The 17,827-nt window shown below is 44.9% G+C and overlaps 1 protein-coding gene and 1 pseudogene across 6 annotated transcripts in view; one reads left to right on the top strand and one right to left on the bottom strand.

Annotated features, from left to right (window-relative positions):
• Nucleotides 1-17,827, top strand: part of Slc8a3 (solute carrier family 8 member A3) — a 137,342-nt gene that overhangs the window by 110,819 nt on the left and 8,696 nt on the right. For 5 of the 6 annotated variants that reach the window (XM_036205598.1, XM_036205600.1, XM_036205596.1 and 2 more), the window contains exons 3-4: nucleotides 9,748-9,851; nucleotides 14,391-14,408. In XM_036205598.1, coding sequence (XP_036061491.1) covers nucleotides 9,748-9,851; nucleotides 14,391-14,408 — 122 coding nt within the window. The remainder of the gene's footprint in view (nucleotides 1-9,747; nucleotides 9,852-14,390; nucleotides 14,409-17,827) is intronic. The other variant, XM_036205601.1, reaches the window with a different exon arrangement.
• On the bottom strand, nucleotides 105-224 carry LOC118595938 (annotated as a pseudogene).

Here is a 17,827-nt window from a genome sequence, read left to right as displayed (position 1 = left end):
GGTACATTGGGACTTCCCTCTCTTTTAAATTTAGAATTATCTGTTCTTTATTCCTGGGGCCAACTTTTATATGAACACCATCATCACTTTGAGCTCTCTAGTGTCACAGTCTTTCTCATATGTATCAAAACTCATTCCGAACAGTGAGTTCTGGGTTGCAGAAGAGAGGACTTATTTCTTTCTTTAAATCTTTGGCAGGCAGTTCAACAACACACAAATGTAGATGTAACCGTCTTGTTAAATAAGAAACACAGAGCCAATTGCAGAGTTAAAAGCCAAGAGGTCAGAGCAATCACTGAGATCGGGGAAAACCTTACCCTTCACTGCTCTCTGTCTTTCCTCTCCGCAAGAGAGCTTCTTCCTGTGTCCTGTCTTTTTTATAGACTTTCTGTTCTGCCTTCTCATTGGTTGTAAACCCAGCCACTGACCTCCTCGTCACTGCCTGTCTGTACAGACCTCCAGGTCTTCTATGGTTGGTATTGATGTTAAAGGTGTGTGTTGCCATGCTGGCTGTATCCTTGAACACACAGAGATCTTGCCTAGCTCTGCCCCCCAAGCGCTGGGATTAAAGGCGTGCACCACCACCACCCAGCTTCTGCTATGGCTTGCTCTGACCCCAAGGCAACTTTATTAATATACAAATAAAATCACATTTCAGTACAAATAAAATATCACCACAAACAAATACTAAAGATTTTCTCTTAAAGGCTACAGAAAGTCTCCGGCTGACAAAAGAACAGACTATATTAGAACATCAGGTACAGGAGCCAAGAGTGAGTCCGGTGACTGCTATGAGATTCCAGGTCTGACGTGGCAGTGATGGAAGGGGATGGTGTTACCAAAGTCCCAGCAGAAGGGACCCATGGCCCAACAGGGCAGGAAGGCGGATGCTAGGACCACAGAAAACTAACAGCCATCTGCCTAGAGCACAATTCAAAGACCATTTCCTCACCATCTTCTCTATCCATCCCACCCTCTAGCCATGATCTCTCTGCTGTAAGGGCCTGGGCCTACGGAATCCTGCAGGCTGGTGCATGGCAGCTAGGTTCTTGCAGAGGGAAGGTGAGGGAAAAAAACGAGTCAGTGGAGAGCAGGAACAGGTGTGGACTTGCAAGCAGTCAGACTGGGGAAGCAGTCCCTGAGGGTGAGTGAGGGAACACATGGGCACATGTGCACATGCACACACACACATGCATACACACACACACACACATACACACACACACACACACACACACACACACATACACACATATAGAGAGACAAGCACACGCATACATACTCACACTTATGCACACACGAACACACATACACACCCCAGACGCACATGAACATACACATACACACATGCACCCAGTCACAAGCACAAACACATATGCACATACATATACATATACATATATACATACACACACATGCACACCTGCACACATACACACTTTTATGTTTGGATGAGATCTGCAATTACAAAAAGCAAGCGTTGTGGGGGTTTTATGTTTGGATGAGATCTGCAATTACAAAAAGCAAGGGTTGTGGGGTTTTTTCCTGTTGCTGCTCATAAACAACCCAGAGAGGAGCCTCTTGCTTTCCCTGGGTAAGAGTAGGTGGCTTGGGCGGACCCACACGAAAGAAACAGCGGAAACTTGGTTGTCTTCCTCATCCACGCTTCTTCCTCCCATGCCGCCAGGCACCAGGCAGCACAAGAATGCAGCAACATGTTAAGAGGAGAGTGAGGCCGCCGAGGAGTCATGCAGATGCAGCTCAGGAACCTGTCTTCATCTGAAATTTGACATTTTGTTTAGGATGGATTTTCCCCCACTAGTTCTGATTTTTTTTTTTTCAGTATTAAGACATCATTTAGCTTGGGTGCTGAGGTTTCTGGTGTTCCCGTACATTGTGCGCCCAAGCCTCCTTAGCCCATGTAAAGGTATTAGGACGGTCTCCGGCTCCCTGCATTTGTGAAAAGCACATTTTGGGATTCTATTCTTCAAGAAGTTAAGCTTGTTAAGCTTGTCCCAAGGGCAGCAGGCTCTGTGGAACCAGCCATCATATGGTATTGCAACCCTGCTTCAGTTTGGTCCATGTCTAGTTCAGTGAAGAAAATGTCCTTAGCACTGGCAAATCCCCCATGTAGTTGAGTGTCTAACTGAAGTAGTTTCTCTTCAATTTCTTCTAACCCAGGAACAGTGATCTTCCCTGGACTTGCTATTCAACAGCATCTCTAGAAATTACTCACCGGAAATGAGAGGTTTGTCAATGCTCAAGTGGACAAGAGAGTAAAGGCTGAGGTGCAGAGCTTTGACTGAGCCTGACACAGGTTCTATGGAGCCGGCAACACTCTCTTCCTAATTATTAGAAGGTTTGCCCCTGGGTCTGAAGGTTTATGTCTATACAATAAAAAATGTTTTCCAGCTTGGATCAAAATCATCCTTGAAAATGAGATCCCAGCCAGAGAAAGAGAGCCAGAAAGAGACCTAACATCTCTAAAGCCATGAATCAGATAACCAGCCATTTTCTGTCTACAGTGCCAGGAGCAGACACACTGTTAAATAAATTATTTTATAGATTATTCCCCTTGCCTCTCCAAGAAGGGGATTTATCAATTTCAGGGCACAGCAACCATCTATTCCTAGATCCCTGCTGCTTTCCCACTTCTCTTCTTGACGTAGAAGGAGAGAAGTGGAGCTGTGAATCTTCCTGTCTCCCCCCAATACTCCCTTGGGCTGATTCGGGGCAAATGTGGGGTGCCAACAGACCTATAAATACAGAGCTGACACTTGGTTATTTTCATTGTTACAGAGATGGAGAATTGTGTTCTGGGAATTTGAGAAGTAACCGGGCATGATCCTTGCAGAAATCACTTTCCAGAAGGGCCAATTCCTTCTCGGGGTGGCCCTCTGATGTATCATTCACTCATTCAACTAACAAATGCTGCTCCTGCCCCTTTGGTCTAAGAGAACTCAACAGTCAGAAAGGAATGAAGCTCAGAGGCTCATTCGGATTGAGTGCCCTCCATGCAAAGCAATGTTGTGAGAGGCCAGCCAGGCCTGGGAAATGTTTTCCTAATCCCTCTTTGAGTTCATCTCCAAGAGACACAGCCAGGTCCCAAGCTGGGAATGCCCCATATTTTGGCACCTCTTAGCAGAAGTCTAGTAGAAAAGGCAGGTGCTGGCCCTGTAGCCTCCAATGGGATCTTTTGCTCTCCAAGAAGCTGATCAGGATAGCCTGTATCCTCCATTCAGAAGCAGCCACTGAGCTGGAAGGAAAAAACCGGCATCACAGAATGAAGCATGACTCCTCTTCTGAATTAATGGCTTCCATGTTAGTTGTGGACACCATCTTCCCCAGAGTGGACAAATGGAGGTTTAATAAGCTGAAGATCTCAGTTGGGTGGCACTGGCCTCCCAGATATTGTGTCCCTCAGAATCCTTGGGCATGCCATCACAATAATCTTCAAAGTATTTTTTTTTTTTTTGTCCCTTGTCACATTTTTTTTTTTATAGCAGAAAGACATGAGACTCCAGGTGTGGTAGCAACCAAACACACCAGACATTACCCTACAAGGTCTTTCTGAGGGTTTCTTGTGTGGTGGGTGTGTACTAGGCAGGGACTGAAGCCTCAGAAAAGACAGGCTCAGTCCCTGCTCTCACAGAGTTTACACTCAAGAGGGACCAACAGGAAACAGTAACCGAGAGGCTGACTTCAAGCCGTGAACATCACACCACTGTGTGCAGTCTGTGGTGGGAGAGAAATTCTAGGGGGTAAGGAAGGCTTCTCCCAGGAGGGAAAGTGGACAAGAAAATCCAACAGATGAGGATAAGTTTGGTGAAGAGCATCCCAGACAAGAAACATGAGGAAGCTTACCCTGAGTGGGAAATAACCTGATCTGAGAAACAGAAAGAATGGTGCCTGGGAGCAGAGCAAGGGGACCTTGTGATGGTGAGATCCGAAGTTCAGTAAAGCTCGAGATGCTCCTCCAGGGCACTGGAATTTGCTTATTCCAACTGCTGGGGGAGATGGCAGGATCTGAACTTTGTGTTTAAGTCAGAGTCTCACTGGGCAGCCAAGGTTAGCCTATAATTACGTAGGCCAGCCTGGTCTCAAACTTGCAATCCTCCTTTTGTCTCTGGAGTGCTTGGATTACAAGTGTGTGCCACCATATCTAGCTTCCTTGCCTTTTAAATCTGTCACTCTGGCTACAATGTGGGAAAGAGATGGAAGAGAGAAGCAGAGCCCAGAACAGGAGAGTCTCTTCAGAGGCTGCAGCAGTCCAAGTGAGAGGCTGTGGTGTCCTGATCTTGGTAGCGGAAGGAAGGGTGGTGGTCAGGGAGTTTGGAGCAAGAGGTGGGTGGAGAGGAGGGAAGACAGAGCAGAGAATAAGAATGGGAGAGGGTTGATTCCAGGTTCAGGACCTGAGCCAAGTAGTAGGCGATTGTGCCACTGACTGAAGCTGAGGGAGCAAGTTTGGAAAGAACTCGAGGCCCAGCTGGCAACTTCTAGTCAATGTTCTGTGGTCTCACTTGTGTGTGGGACAGAAATAAAAATGTTGTCAGTTCCGGGGAGCTGTAAGGGGATTTCTCCAGCCTCCAGGCAGGGTAACACCTTCAGTGAGAACAGATGTGATGTCTTTCCCACAAATGAGCTCAGTGGGGGAACCCCACATCCTGTCTCCTTCACTCACCCCACCCTCCAGCTGGCTTTTCCTGCCATCTAGCTCTGTTTCCTCCTTCTGCTGCACAACACCTGTCTTCCCTTCTCTTGTCTTCTACTACAATGTCCATGGAGTCTCTTTTCCTGTTTATCTGTTCACTAGAAATCAAAACGAACACAAGCCATGGATGTATAACATGTTCTCTCCAGCCCCAAGCTTGTCACTGATGATGGCAGAGGCCAGATTTTGAGAGAATATGAGCCTCTCCCTGTAGGCCCCCTAGCACTCCAAGCCCCTGTAATAATCCATTTAGGGATCTATTATCCTGGTGTATCCAGCCCTTTCTTGACCTGACTTCTATTTGCAGTAAGCACTATTTATTGATTCCACCTTATTTTCTGACTTAATGACTAGAGATGAAAAGATCCCCTTGTATATGACTCTCAAACTGGAATCGTTGTTATGCTTAATACTGATGGCTTCTAGTTGTTAAACCCTCAGCAGAAAACATACTTCCCTCCGTGTGCTTCCTTATTGTTCGAGGGTCAGTACAGAGCAAACACTGCCGTGCCATTTTGCACTTGAGACTTCACACTTGAAACACGTTGCATCTTGAGGACTTTATCAGGTCGCCCAAGGCTACCCAGATAGTGAGGATGGAAGAGAGATTTCAACCCAGGCTATCAGTCCCTGGAAGAAGGAAAGTCACAGTGCTATGGTTTTCACAGGCTGCAAGGGTATCGCTTCCCATGGGCTTTCACAGACTGTAATGGGTATAGAGGTCATCAAGGCTTAGAGTGTCATTTCATAAGCCATTAGTGACATGGCCTAGGGCAGGATCAGCAGCTGTTATGCTCACTTCAGGAGGGATGGACCCAGTAAGTAAGGTTAGTAGAAGAATCGTAGACACCAAAGCAAACTCTTAGGGTTGACTTGGGGGGCTTCAGAGAATAAAGAGTTTATGGCAAGGAAGACCATAAAGATAGCATGCTTCATTGAAAAAGAAGGAAGAGTGGAGCAGAAGGCCCTGTCTCCTCTGCAAAGGCCAATCTTAGAGGCATGTGTGGAAGGGGACTGCTGATGGGAGCTGATGGGAGCTGCAGGGTCCTATAGAGCCCTGCATGCCTATGCTGCAGAGAGATGCAGTTCTAGGCCACGACTGCAGCAGTGACCCATACCCTCCAGTGGAGGTGATGTATGCAGGCTGGGTCTGGTCCTGAAATAGCCCATCATACGTGACAGCTTGGCAGCATAGGCTTACCTCTCTTTTGAAAGCAGGAAGAAGAAGCAGTGGGGTGGGTAGGTAGGTAGCACAGAATAGTTACCTACACATTTGCTCTACAAACTAATACTTTTTCATACCCAACGCTATGTAGGATATTGAGGTTGGGGTTGGCCAAAGGACCATGGTAGAACTTAGACACCGATCCCAATTCAGACAGCTCCAGAGTTACGTAGCCTGCCCTCCCCTTCCCACACTGCAGCAGCTCATCTGTAGACAGCATCTCCCAGTCACTGTGAATCAGACAATTTGTGACGCAAACCAAGCAGTTCTCCCTGTGATGGCCACCGCCACACAAAAGGGAGAGAGCATCTACTATTCTGGGCAGGATTCCCACAGGCCTATTTGTCCCTCTCTTTCTGTTCTTTCTATAAAATAAGCGCATTCAATCATCATCTGCTGTTCCAGAAGTAAAAAAAAAAAAATTCTTCCTTGTTCCAAAAGCAAAGAGATGAAGAAGAAGAAACCTTATGAGAAGACCTATGAGCGCACTCTTCTTGTGTGTGCAGTAGCCTTTTATTAGTCTTCAGAGAGACTATGGGGAGTAGGGAGAGGGGAGAAGATGAGATGGGAGCTGTGAGGACTGGATGCTGGCAAGCATGATAGATGGATCTTGGAAAATGTCACAGTGAAACTCACTACTAAATACAATGCATTGGCATTAGTGGTTTTAGATTTTAAGTGTGGGAACCAGATAGTCTCTGTTACCTATGAAAAACCACTGTCTGAAAACACTTAAGGGGAAACTCCAGAAATAAACCATTCATAAATTTTAAATAGCTTTTATTACAGGGCACTGTGAGTATTTTTTGTTTTGGTTTAGTTTTTGAGATAGGGAATTGGTTTTGTAGTCCAGATTGCCTCAAACTTACTATATGGTCCATGCTGGCCTCAAACTCAGTGCGATCCTCCTTCCTCAGCCTCTGGGTATTTGGGTTACAAATGTTTACCACACCCAGTTGGTAATGTTAAAATTCTTCTATTTCATCATTAGTTGTTAACCTCATATTGTGCCTAATTTATAAGCTAAATTGCATCATAGATATTCACAGGTAACACGTTTGAGGTTCAGTACGATCCATGGTTTCATATATTCACTGGGGTCCTGAAATATATTCATAATGGATGAAGGGGTAGTGTAAAATCCCTGATATCATGTAAACCTTATTTGTCTTGTCTGTATATTGGTTAAATTATTTGCCCAAGATCACATAGCATTTCTGGGATTGGAACTTGGAACCTTTGGCTATAAAGCCTGAGCTTTCTTCAGTCTTCAAGTATTGTTATAACATACAGCCACCTGAAGCCCAAGAGAACTCACCGAGGCTGGAGAAGGGCCAGGAGAGCCACCTTCTTCCATGAACTTGTGGAATTGGGGCCAACGTGGACCTTTCTGAGTCTCTTTCTCTCTCCTTCTCTTCCTGTTTCTTCTGCAGCTGCCTTGCCCCAATTCTGCCCCTTTGCTTACGGCACTTTATTTTTCCATCCACAGCAAAACAATTCACATCAAGGTAATTGATGATGAGACGTATGAGAAACACAAGAATTACTTCATTGAGATGATGGGCCCCCGCACGGTGGATATGAGTGTTCAGAAAGGTGTAGTGCCCTGTCCTCCACACTAACAGTAACAGTCTTCTCTCCTTCCTTTCTTCCTCTCTCCAATCCATTTCCTTCTCTTCCTCTTGCCTCTTACCTTCCTATTTCCTTCCTCTCTTTCCCTTTTCACGTCTTCTACTCTCTCTGTCCTAACACCTGCCAACCTGTCACATGGTATCCACAGAGAGGTCTTCAAGGACAAACGGCAATTTTTCTGGGGTAGCAAAATGAACATGGGTGAATAGATGAGAGAGGGGGAGATAGATAGATAGATAGATAGATAGATAGATAGATAGATAGATAGATAGCACTCTCTGAAAATATGATAAATGAGGCTCTCTGTGATGTGGTATGGAGGCAAGAAGGACAGATAGGTTCACAGACAAGAGGAATTATGACAAACAGACTCTCAGCACAGATTTCCACAAGGAAAATTATTCTCAAGGCTGAGTTTATGTCCCTGGAGGTTGAGAACCAATATATTTGGACCAATACTATGTCTAGTCCCCCAAATGGCCCTTTGGAGCCATCTTATCTGCCACGTCTCTGCCATCAAAGCTCATTTCTCTCCCTGACCTTGACTGAGCTTAAAGTCCAGGTCTCCATCAAAGAGCTTCTTGCCATATTCTACTCTTCCTATTAAGGGGAGCTAGATGTGGAGGCAGAGGGACTGTAAGGAGAGAAGTCTGGCCTAAGGGGAAGCTTGCCCTGCAAGCCCACGAGACGATTCAGGATGGACAGAGCTGTGCTATCCATCTAATGACCTTGTACACCTCTGGCCTCCAAGAGGAAGCCAGACTATCCTTCCTAGGATAAGTTGTGTTGTTCTGGGGCTGCTGGATTAGAGGTCAATGTTCCCTGACCAAGTCATCATCATGGCTCTCTAAGCCAGGCTCATTTCAATCTCCTGCAAGAGTCCCTGCGGTAGCAAAGCAGGCTCCTATCTTATAGACAGAAGTCTCTGACCTACAAACGCTCAGTGATTTTGTCCACACAACAAGGTAGGAAAAAATCTTAAGTAAAATACACACACACACACACACACACACACACACACACACACACACACACACACACACACACACACACACTGCTCGTGCTTTATCGGTATCAAGTTGAAGCATGTCTTCAGAACGTCAAAGGAACATCAGAGGATCTGAGGACATTTAAATTGTCATTTATTCTCTTTTCCCAGAGTCACTGGGAATCGGGTCCCAGTGTCTTCCCCGCCACAAATAAACCTCAGAAGAATAATAGTTCCAGCTAGATCTCTAGTCAGATCTGCTAACCACCACTGTTGTTCTATGAAGTTCCAGGAGAAGCCAAACATGAAAACCCAGGTCCCTGCTGCAACCACATGACCACATGACTGAATGAGGCTCAAGTGAATACTTGGAGTGGAGTATCTTTAAAAAAAAAAAAAAAAAAGCTTCCTTTTATTTATAACTGACACTCCACTGTGTTGATACCCAGGAATAGACAGCAATTGCTACAACCTTGTGTTCTGAATTCAGGGCAATTAGAAGGTCAGTCTTGGGGCACAGCATTCCTCTATGACAGGGGTGTCAATAGTGTGGGTTTCCTGCATCATACTGGACATCCCTAAAGGATAAAGAATGAGAAAGTTAATAGAACACTTCCTCCCTTTCTCCCTACCCCCATTTCCTCCCCCTCTCTCTGGTCTCCATCTTCATAAATACTTTTAAATTTTTCCTAATGAGGCAAAAGAAGGGATGGCGGACTCATTGTTCATTGTGGAAGGATTCTGGGTCGTTCCCATTAGGCAGGCCATTTACTTGATGCCAAAAGGAATGCTACTGTTACCATGTGACACCAATGGAATGTGCTGCCCGACTTACTTCCTACTAACCAGGATTTACTGACAGGCTCTAAAGCGACTCCTCCCCACCATGATCCCAATCTTCCTCCCTACTCCCTTCCTTCTTCTTGGCTGCCTTTGCCCACTGGTCCTTGTCCTCCTGGCTCCCTTTCTCTCACACCTATAAGGACAACTGTGACCAAGGAGACAAGAAAGGCTAAGAGCTTTTTTTTTTAAATAAGACAGAACAATCCACCATAGTCCTGTCTAAGGCCACCAAGGCAGGATGGGGCTGCATGTGCCAAGAGTGATGGGAATGGTTATTAAAGGCTATGCTCCAGGTAAACAACAAAACTGCCCACCTAGTCGACACTCTCTCTCTTGTTGTCCCTACAGGAAAACCATAAGGGTTAAAATAGTAGATGAGGAGGAATACGAAAGGCAAGAGAATTTCTTCATTGCCCTTGGTGAACCGAAATGGATGGAACGTGGAATATCAGGTGTGAGATTCTTTAAAATCAAAACAACAACCAAGCAAAGGCAAAGAAAAAAAAGAAAGAAATTTAAACAAACAAGGAAACAATAACAAAGAAAAATGACTCCACTTTTGCCCTCACCTTTTGTTCCCTTCTCCTCCTTCTCCTATTGACAGAAATTTTTATTCTTTTCCCTCCTGTATTCTCACTCCCACCCTGTTTCGGTGTCATCTCTGCCTTCTTAGCCATAGTTTATTTCCATATTCCTCCTTTCCCACCTTCTGGGCAATACTGCAGCCTCAACTCCTCGTTGCCCTAATGAGTTATTTCTGTGTTGTGCAATAATTCCCCAGTTATCCAACTGTTACTGTCCCCTGCACTTTCCCCTATTCTCTGCCCTCATACTATAGCTTGTCAATGTGAAAACTCCTTGGTGGGTGGGGAGGAGAAGAAGAAGAAAGGAATGTGATGTATTGCATGCTTACCACCTCTCAATCTAGCTGGGATTGGCAATGGTGGGGGGTCTTGGAGGAAGGGTGGGACCCGTGTTGCCATAATGCTTTGTCCATTTTCTGCTGCACTCCTCAACCTCTATTGAATGCTTGGCAGGCTATTCACTTGCAGAGTGGCCCACAGGCCTCTCTGCTCTTCCTGGAGGTAAGTGCATTATCTGGCTATTCTCAGTTGGGTAGACCATGGCATGGGGAGGTATACCAGTTGGCCATGGTCTCCGAGAGCTCTCTGGGAGAGAGCTGGCTTTCTGAAGTAGCCCTGCCACATGGAATCCCAAGCTCTCCTTTCTCCCTTTGACATCTCATCACTCCATCCTGCCTTTCTTCATAGACTAAAGTAAGGTACCTTATGTGGGCTACTTTGGAATAATGAAAACAGAAAATTGAAAATCTGTAAGGGAAAGTTAAGTCATTGTAGGTTCATCTGTCCCCTGAACTTGTTGGCCCTAGAAAAGAACAGATTTGGGGTAAACCCAGAATATTTATTTGTGATTATCAAAGAAAGGAACTCTAAATGGAGTAGTGGTTTGGATCACTGAGACACCAAAGACAGCCAGTAGACAGCTCATGGATACCTGCCTTTGCTTAGCATCTGCAAGTGAAGACACTGCTCAGACCCCAAGGCACTTCTCATCTCCAACTAGAGAAGTAGACTCTCTCCTCATTTTCTCAGGACATAAAGCTCAACATGACAGCCAAAGGCTCATCTTTAAGAGACTGACACTGGCATTGTTGCAACCAGGGAAAACAGAAGGGACGCTTTCTTCACTTAATGAAAATGATCAGATGCTACCACTTTGAAAATGTTGGAGGAATAAGTATGGGAACATGAAAACATCTGTTCATCTAGGAGGGGTGACCATTCTTCAGTGCTTTCACATTCAACTGACAGATCAAAGAGAGCAAGGTCAACAGCGATACTATCAAAGCACCCCTACAGGTCTTCTCCTCAAATGTGATGGTTTATTATCATCAGCCACTGGAACTGTCTGCAGAACTTACCAGTTCTGTACCAGCACTGGTTTGGACACATCTAGAATTCAAGGGGCAAAGCAAGCTCAATCTTCCATTGCCTACTGAGTAAGGTATTCCCACCACCCTGACCACCAGAGAGTGCCAGAAGAAAGAGAATCTCATTCCATTGCCTCCTACCTTATCCCAGCCCCACTTTCAGCTCCCACTTTCCAGAACATTCTCAGAAATTGTCTCAGCACCTGCCCTACCTCATTCCCATCACATCCCCTTTGTGCACTGACCACACATCTTTATGACTGGCTGGACACAAAAGATACTCAAGACCTGTGTAAAACAGTTTCACCAAGGGGAACATGAAAGCAGCTCCCTGGATGGAACAGAGCATCTGAAAGGAAGGCAGAGGCTTCAGGCAGGAGGAAGGGATTAGAAACCCACCTACACCTTCATTTCACCATTAAAACAGCTATTTTCTGCCTCCCTTTGAGTCCCCTACCAAACAGGAGGACAAAAAGTGTCCTAAGTTATAGACCTGACTGAATGCAAACACTTGTGGCTACTCCCCATTCAAGGTTGTCTTTTGGCACTGAATTATTTAACCAAGAAGATTCCAGGGGGAAAAAAGCTTGTGAAGCCCAGGCCTGGGGAAGGTAAGGAGAAAAGGATTTCAGAAAACTATTTGTGTGACATGCCCCCAGATTTTCTCAAAGACCAAGGTGCCAAGATGGAAGTTGTCAGTAAGAAATATGTGGGTTTCCCAGCCTCCTGCCCTATGGTCTCAGCCCTAGACTCTGGGGAATTAATTTTTAGTTTCTTCAGTTCTTCCCTGATATTGGCATCAGATCATGAGGTGAAAGGTTATAAAACCCAATTGTCTAGATCCAGAGTCAAATGAAAACCCATTCTGATTTGCAGGGTGCCCTACTGTTTTCAGAGTGAGAGTCAGTACAGTGGAAATTGCTTTTCATTATCACCACTGTCTAGGAGAGACTTAGGCATTCAGGTGGGCATCATCTCTTGCATGGTCAAAATGACAATAGAATTTTTAAAAAATGACTGGACTTGAAATAGGAGACTCTATTCTGAGCAAATACAACAGCCTTTGGGGTGATATTAAAAGTTCTGCATGATCTGTGGTACAGGGGAAAAGAGCATGAGAGGAAACATAACTGCTCTAGTGTGGAGTAAGCCGCAGAGTGTGAAAGTGGACTTTTGTGAGCAAAGATGAGCTGCTTCATTGTCAGGGCTATTGGGTCAGTGCTTGACCATACGAAGTCTCCCGTGGGAAAGGGAAGCGCTATCCAATAGTGGGGCCTCTTTCTTTCTCTTCTTTCTGCATCCAGGGACACACTTTGTCAAGTGCCCCCAACCCAAAAGTTCCCTGCAGTATCTTTTTTCCTAATTCTCTCAGGGGCATCTGAGCAGGGATAAAAACAAAAACAAAAACAAAAAAAAACTCTCACCTGATTCTGAGGCTCAATAACCAGGAAAGCACCTTGGTGGTGGGCAGTCATCAACATTGACCTCCCTGAATTTCACAGATGCATCCAGTACTCCTTAGTAAGAAATCTCAGATTCATGAAGAAAAGAAGCAGAGGATGTGTGGCTTACTTGCCTGGATCACTGATGTTTGGGGATCTTCAGCCTCCATCTGAACTTTAGAGCCTGAAGTATTCTTCCTGCAGACCCATGGAAGGAGCAAAATAAACTACCTACCTTGCTGCCCATGTCAATGTAATGAGAATATCCACCAGCCAACTAATTACCTTCATGGTGTAAATGGAAACAACTAGGAATATCAACTGTTGCTCAGCTACTTACACATCATGTTGGTTCTGAGTCCACCATATCTTCAGTGGCTGTGAATGTAGAGTGATGGGTCTCAGGCATGAGCTGCATTCCTTGAGGTTACTAGTAAAAAAAACAAAACAAAACAAACAAACAAACAAAAAACAACTTGTAGATATCCCAATATGCACACACATACTCTCTTTCCTTGTCAGTCTCTACAAGGAGTGGGTAGCAGAATGTTTCCAGATCAGACAAGAGTCAAGGAGCAAGGGGTATACAATTACACATACAATCAGGATGAAAATGTAGTGTCACGTTCCCTTAGAGACGAGAAAGTTTAGCATGAGGAAAAAGAAGCTAGAGACATCCTGTGTTGTGTATGTTCTTTGTCCCGTATACCCTGTCCCACACAGTCCCTGCAGAGACCTTGCTTTTATCACCTCCTATTCTCATACAAGTTTTGTTCTGACGGTCCCTCTGTTCCAGAGTACCTGAAATCCAGAGTTCACCCTTCTGAACAAAAAGACTATCAATTGCCTAAATAGTAAACAACGAGCCTTTATTGAACATTACTAAGTGCAAGGACAAGACTAGACAGGGGATATGAAATAGGAGTCCATGACTCTGACCTCCAAAACATATAGCTAAAAATCATCTGGGCACCACAGTGTAGAGGATGCATCTTCTCCTTATATCATTCTTTCAGGGAAAATCAAAGCACTGGCCATATTGGTAGCTGAGATATCATTTGTGACTGTGAAAACCTTATGGGCACTGAGAGGCAGAGCATGATCTGATTGCAAGGCTAGGGCTGGGAATGATAGATGGGAATACCATCCCACTCTTGCATACTGCTCTCTGGAGCTCACCTTCAAGCCCTATGCTCTTCTTGCCCTCAACAGGCCAACTACGCTGGCAGGGTTGCAAACCACACACATGTTCATGACAACTAGACAGAATCCCAGTGATCACCAAAGTGTGTCTTTCACCCACTTGGCCCTCTCATCCTCATGCCTCCATCTTCAGCACTCAGGTTTTCAGGGAAGGAGTGGGGGCAACTTCCTTGTAGCTGCTCAGCAGGCGTTTCAGCTTCTCACACTTCTTGCTGCTGCTCTTGCTGCGCATGCTCAAATGCTGCTGTTTGCATGTGTTCTTGAGCTCTCACTTACTAAGCCCACTGCCTTCCTTATGCTGCCAGGAACCACACAGCCTGGGGACACTTTCAAGATGGGACCTTAATCTTCTTTCCTTTTCTTTCCCCCCTTCTCTGTTATCCATTTGCAAACAGCGCTCCTGTTATCTCCAGGTAAGAGGTGTCTGTCTTCTGTTCTCCCCAGTGCCATTACTTGGTTTAAGATCAATGTCCATTATGTTACTTAACAGGAACTACAGGGTCAAGATAACCTGACAGTCTCCCAATGACTGAGAGACTCCTTACATAAAGTAATTGTGTGGAAGTAGATAATTCCTTGAGCATCGTTTTCATCAGTGAACATGGGAAAATGCAGAGTTAGTCATTAAAATAAAACTTACCAAGAAGACCGTAGGTCATAGACTTCCCTGAATCTCGGCTCATCTGCCTCTTATGTTGTTGGAGAGGAGATGGTCAGAGTTAGGACCAGAATCTCTGGTAGGATTGACATAGAACTCAAAAGGAAAGACTGACCCCATGGACCCAGGGAGAAATAACCAAGAGCTGCTGAGAACAGGAAAGGCAGTTTGTTTAAAAAAAAAAAAAAAAAAGTTACAGACATTTACTGATCCTGGAGAACTTCTGACTCATCACAGATGAGATCTTAATTGCTAGATCGGACTCATTTGTCATTTATCCTTAAAGTTATACATGCTCCAAACAGGGAAACTATGTGTGGCGACAGGGCTCTAGAAAGACATTTCTAGATTTTACTTTGGCAAGATTCTCTTTCAGAATTTAGATCCTCTGTAGGACATGGACCTACTTTGGGAGTGTGCTGGCATGAGTGGAAGCCCTTCACAAATAGCATCCAAGCCTAGGATCGGAAAGGAAAGCAGCCCTCCACGTCTGACAGGACTGTACTCGATTGCAGATGGAGTGGGCTCCACAGACAGTTTCAATATGTTTTAAAAAGACATCTTACATTTCGTCTGTTCTTTAAACACATACACACACAAAATAAGGCCATTTTAGAGATAAAAGAACTTACAGAGTGCACTGGTGTTCCAAGTCACCTACAGGCCACCCCTTGGGCTTTAGAAGAGGCAGCAGAGCAGGACAGTGGTGGCACAGGCCTTTAATCCTAGCACTCGGGAGGCAGAGGCAGGCAGATCTCTGTGAGTTCAAGGCCAACCTGGGCTACAGAGTGAGTTCCAGGACAGGCACCAAAACTACACAGAGAAACCCTGTGTCAAAAAACCAAAAAAAAAAAGGAAGGAAGGAAGGAAGGAAGGAAGGAAGGAAGGAAGGAAGGAGGAGGAAGGAAGGAAGGAAGGAAGGAAGGAAGGAAGGAAGGAAGGAAGGAAGGAAGGAAGGAAGGAAGACAGAAAAAAGAAGAGGCAGTAGGTGTAGTAAGATCATTTGCCTCCTTTGAGCCTTAAGCAAAAAGTGCACAGAGTTCATATGTTTTCCTTTTGTAAAAACATCACTACAGCTTCTTCATCTTCTCATTTATTTTTATGCCAGCAGGATGAGGGCTAGCTCCAGCTCCATGCTCTGCATTCTCCTCCTGGGGTGTTGGTCTTTCTTTTCTCCTCTGCTCATACTACCCCACATGAATATGTTCAGGCTTCTCTGTTCCAGTTCTTGCCTTCACTACCTAATACACATATGTGGTTTAATTTTCATTATACTTTGGACAAGATTTCAAACACCAGTAGAAATATAAAATACAGAGGGAATGTCCTATGCCTATCTGTTAACCTCTGGTTCAGGAGCCCTGGATTAGGCTTTAAATCTACTAGAAATCTCAAGTTTTGGTTTTGATCTTCCTGAGAGGACAGGCCAACATGATGAACAGTGCCTGATGGTGAAAGAGAGTAAATGTGTTCATCCCGGGCTATTCCACCAAGTTCAAGGGCCTTAGAGTGAGAGCCCTGGCCACACCACTGCTTCTTTGTGGGGATGTCTGCAGAGCATTCACAGTCTTTCCTTGTCTAGCCTGGGAAGCTCCTCATTCTTTCAATATTTGTCTAATCTTCCACCTTATTTATATTCAACCTCCTTCCCCACCTCTCTCCATATCTAGTCCTAGAAATGAGAGTTTGTTTAGTCAGCCTGCCTGTCAAGATCACCTCTCCTTTATTCTTTCCACTTGAAATTCTGAGGAGCAATCAGAACCATTATCATTTGTCTTTTAAGTTTGGGGCTTGAAGAACTTAACTTGAACTTAAAGATATGGCCATTAGATAAAAATTAGAAAATGGGGAGGGTAACTGCCAGGACACTAAGTCAGGGTTATAGAAAGGTGTGTGAGTCAGTGAACAGAAACACACAGAGTGCTTCTATGGGACTGCAGGTGACTTGGTGATAGAGGATTGGTTATTTGTCAAAGGGATTTCTACAAAAGGCTAGATAGAAAAAGTGGCTGTCACCACAGGGGTGGACAGGTCAGCAGGTGGATCAATAATATGCCAGATGGATATAGTGCTAGATTGATAGCTAGACAAGGGGTGAGACAGGTACACTTAGGTGTCACTGGAGAGCTCATTATTTTGGTATAAAGTTCTTATGGCACATGTAGAGTGTGACATGAGGGAAGTGGAGAGGGAGGAGCAGAATAATACTGTCACTGCTGAGACAAGCCGTGTTATATGATGCCAAAGCCAGAGCGGAGAGGAAAAAGCTACTCGTTCTTTAAGGAGTCTGTCTTTTCTAAGCGCTTTTCCTCCAGGTTGCCTTGCAGTTCAGTTTCCAGAGTCATTGTCCTTGTAAATACCCCCAGCACATTCAGACTTCCAGAGTTGACTTCAGAACAAATTCATCAGAGACCCATATTAAGCGAAGTGAGGCTATTAGAAGATATCTTCCATCTTGGAGATGTATATATATTATACATACATATACATAAATATATTATACATATATATGTATATATATATATATGTGTGTGTATATGTATATATATATATATATATAAGAACAGGAAATAATTGAGTGCTCAGCCACAAACAAGGCATGTATAGCACCCCTCTAAGGCTCAGAAGACATTGTGGAGGAGGAACAGGAAGAAAGCAAGAGTCAGAGGACGTGAAGAAGGGCTACCACATGTCATCTCCTGGACACAGTGCAGCCAGTTTAATCATGAACTCAATGCAACTGCACTCACCTACACTGAGCCTGCACAAGAATGGACCTGTCAACAGCCAACCACAGAAGGGAAAGGCACTCAAGAGGACCCTCCCAACCTCCAACCCTAGTGACCATGATAGATTCTTGGAACTGGGGAGTCACTGACATCAATTGAGGAACCACTGGTGAGCCCACAAGCCTCTGGTAGAGAGTTCCAAAGCCACCCTTATGCAGATGGTCCAGGTCAAACTCACTGGGTCTCAAAAAAACACTTAAATGTGTGACTATGGAAAGGGGACTTATAAGGTTGAGAGAGGCTTGACAGGGGTGATAGAGAGGGAGGGAGGGGGTCCAGAGCAATTAGAGTGTGTTACGTGTGTGAGAAAATATCAAAGCACAAATGTAACAGCCAAAAAGACCTAGATCTTCAAAAACCACCAGAACTACGATGGTGCAGCACC

Source organism: Onychomys torridus, chromosome 14 (genome assembly GCF_903995425.1).
Source record: "Onychomys torridus chromosome 14, mOncTor1.1, whole genome shotgun sequence".
NCBI classification, from domain to species: domain Eukaryota; kingdom Metazoa; phylum Chordata; class Mammalia; order Rodentia; family Cricetidae; genus Onychomys; species Onychomys torridus.
This window is presented reverse-complemented; position numbering and strand designations above follow the sequence as displayed.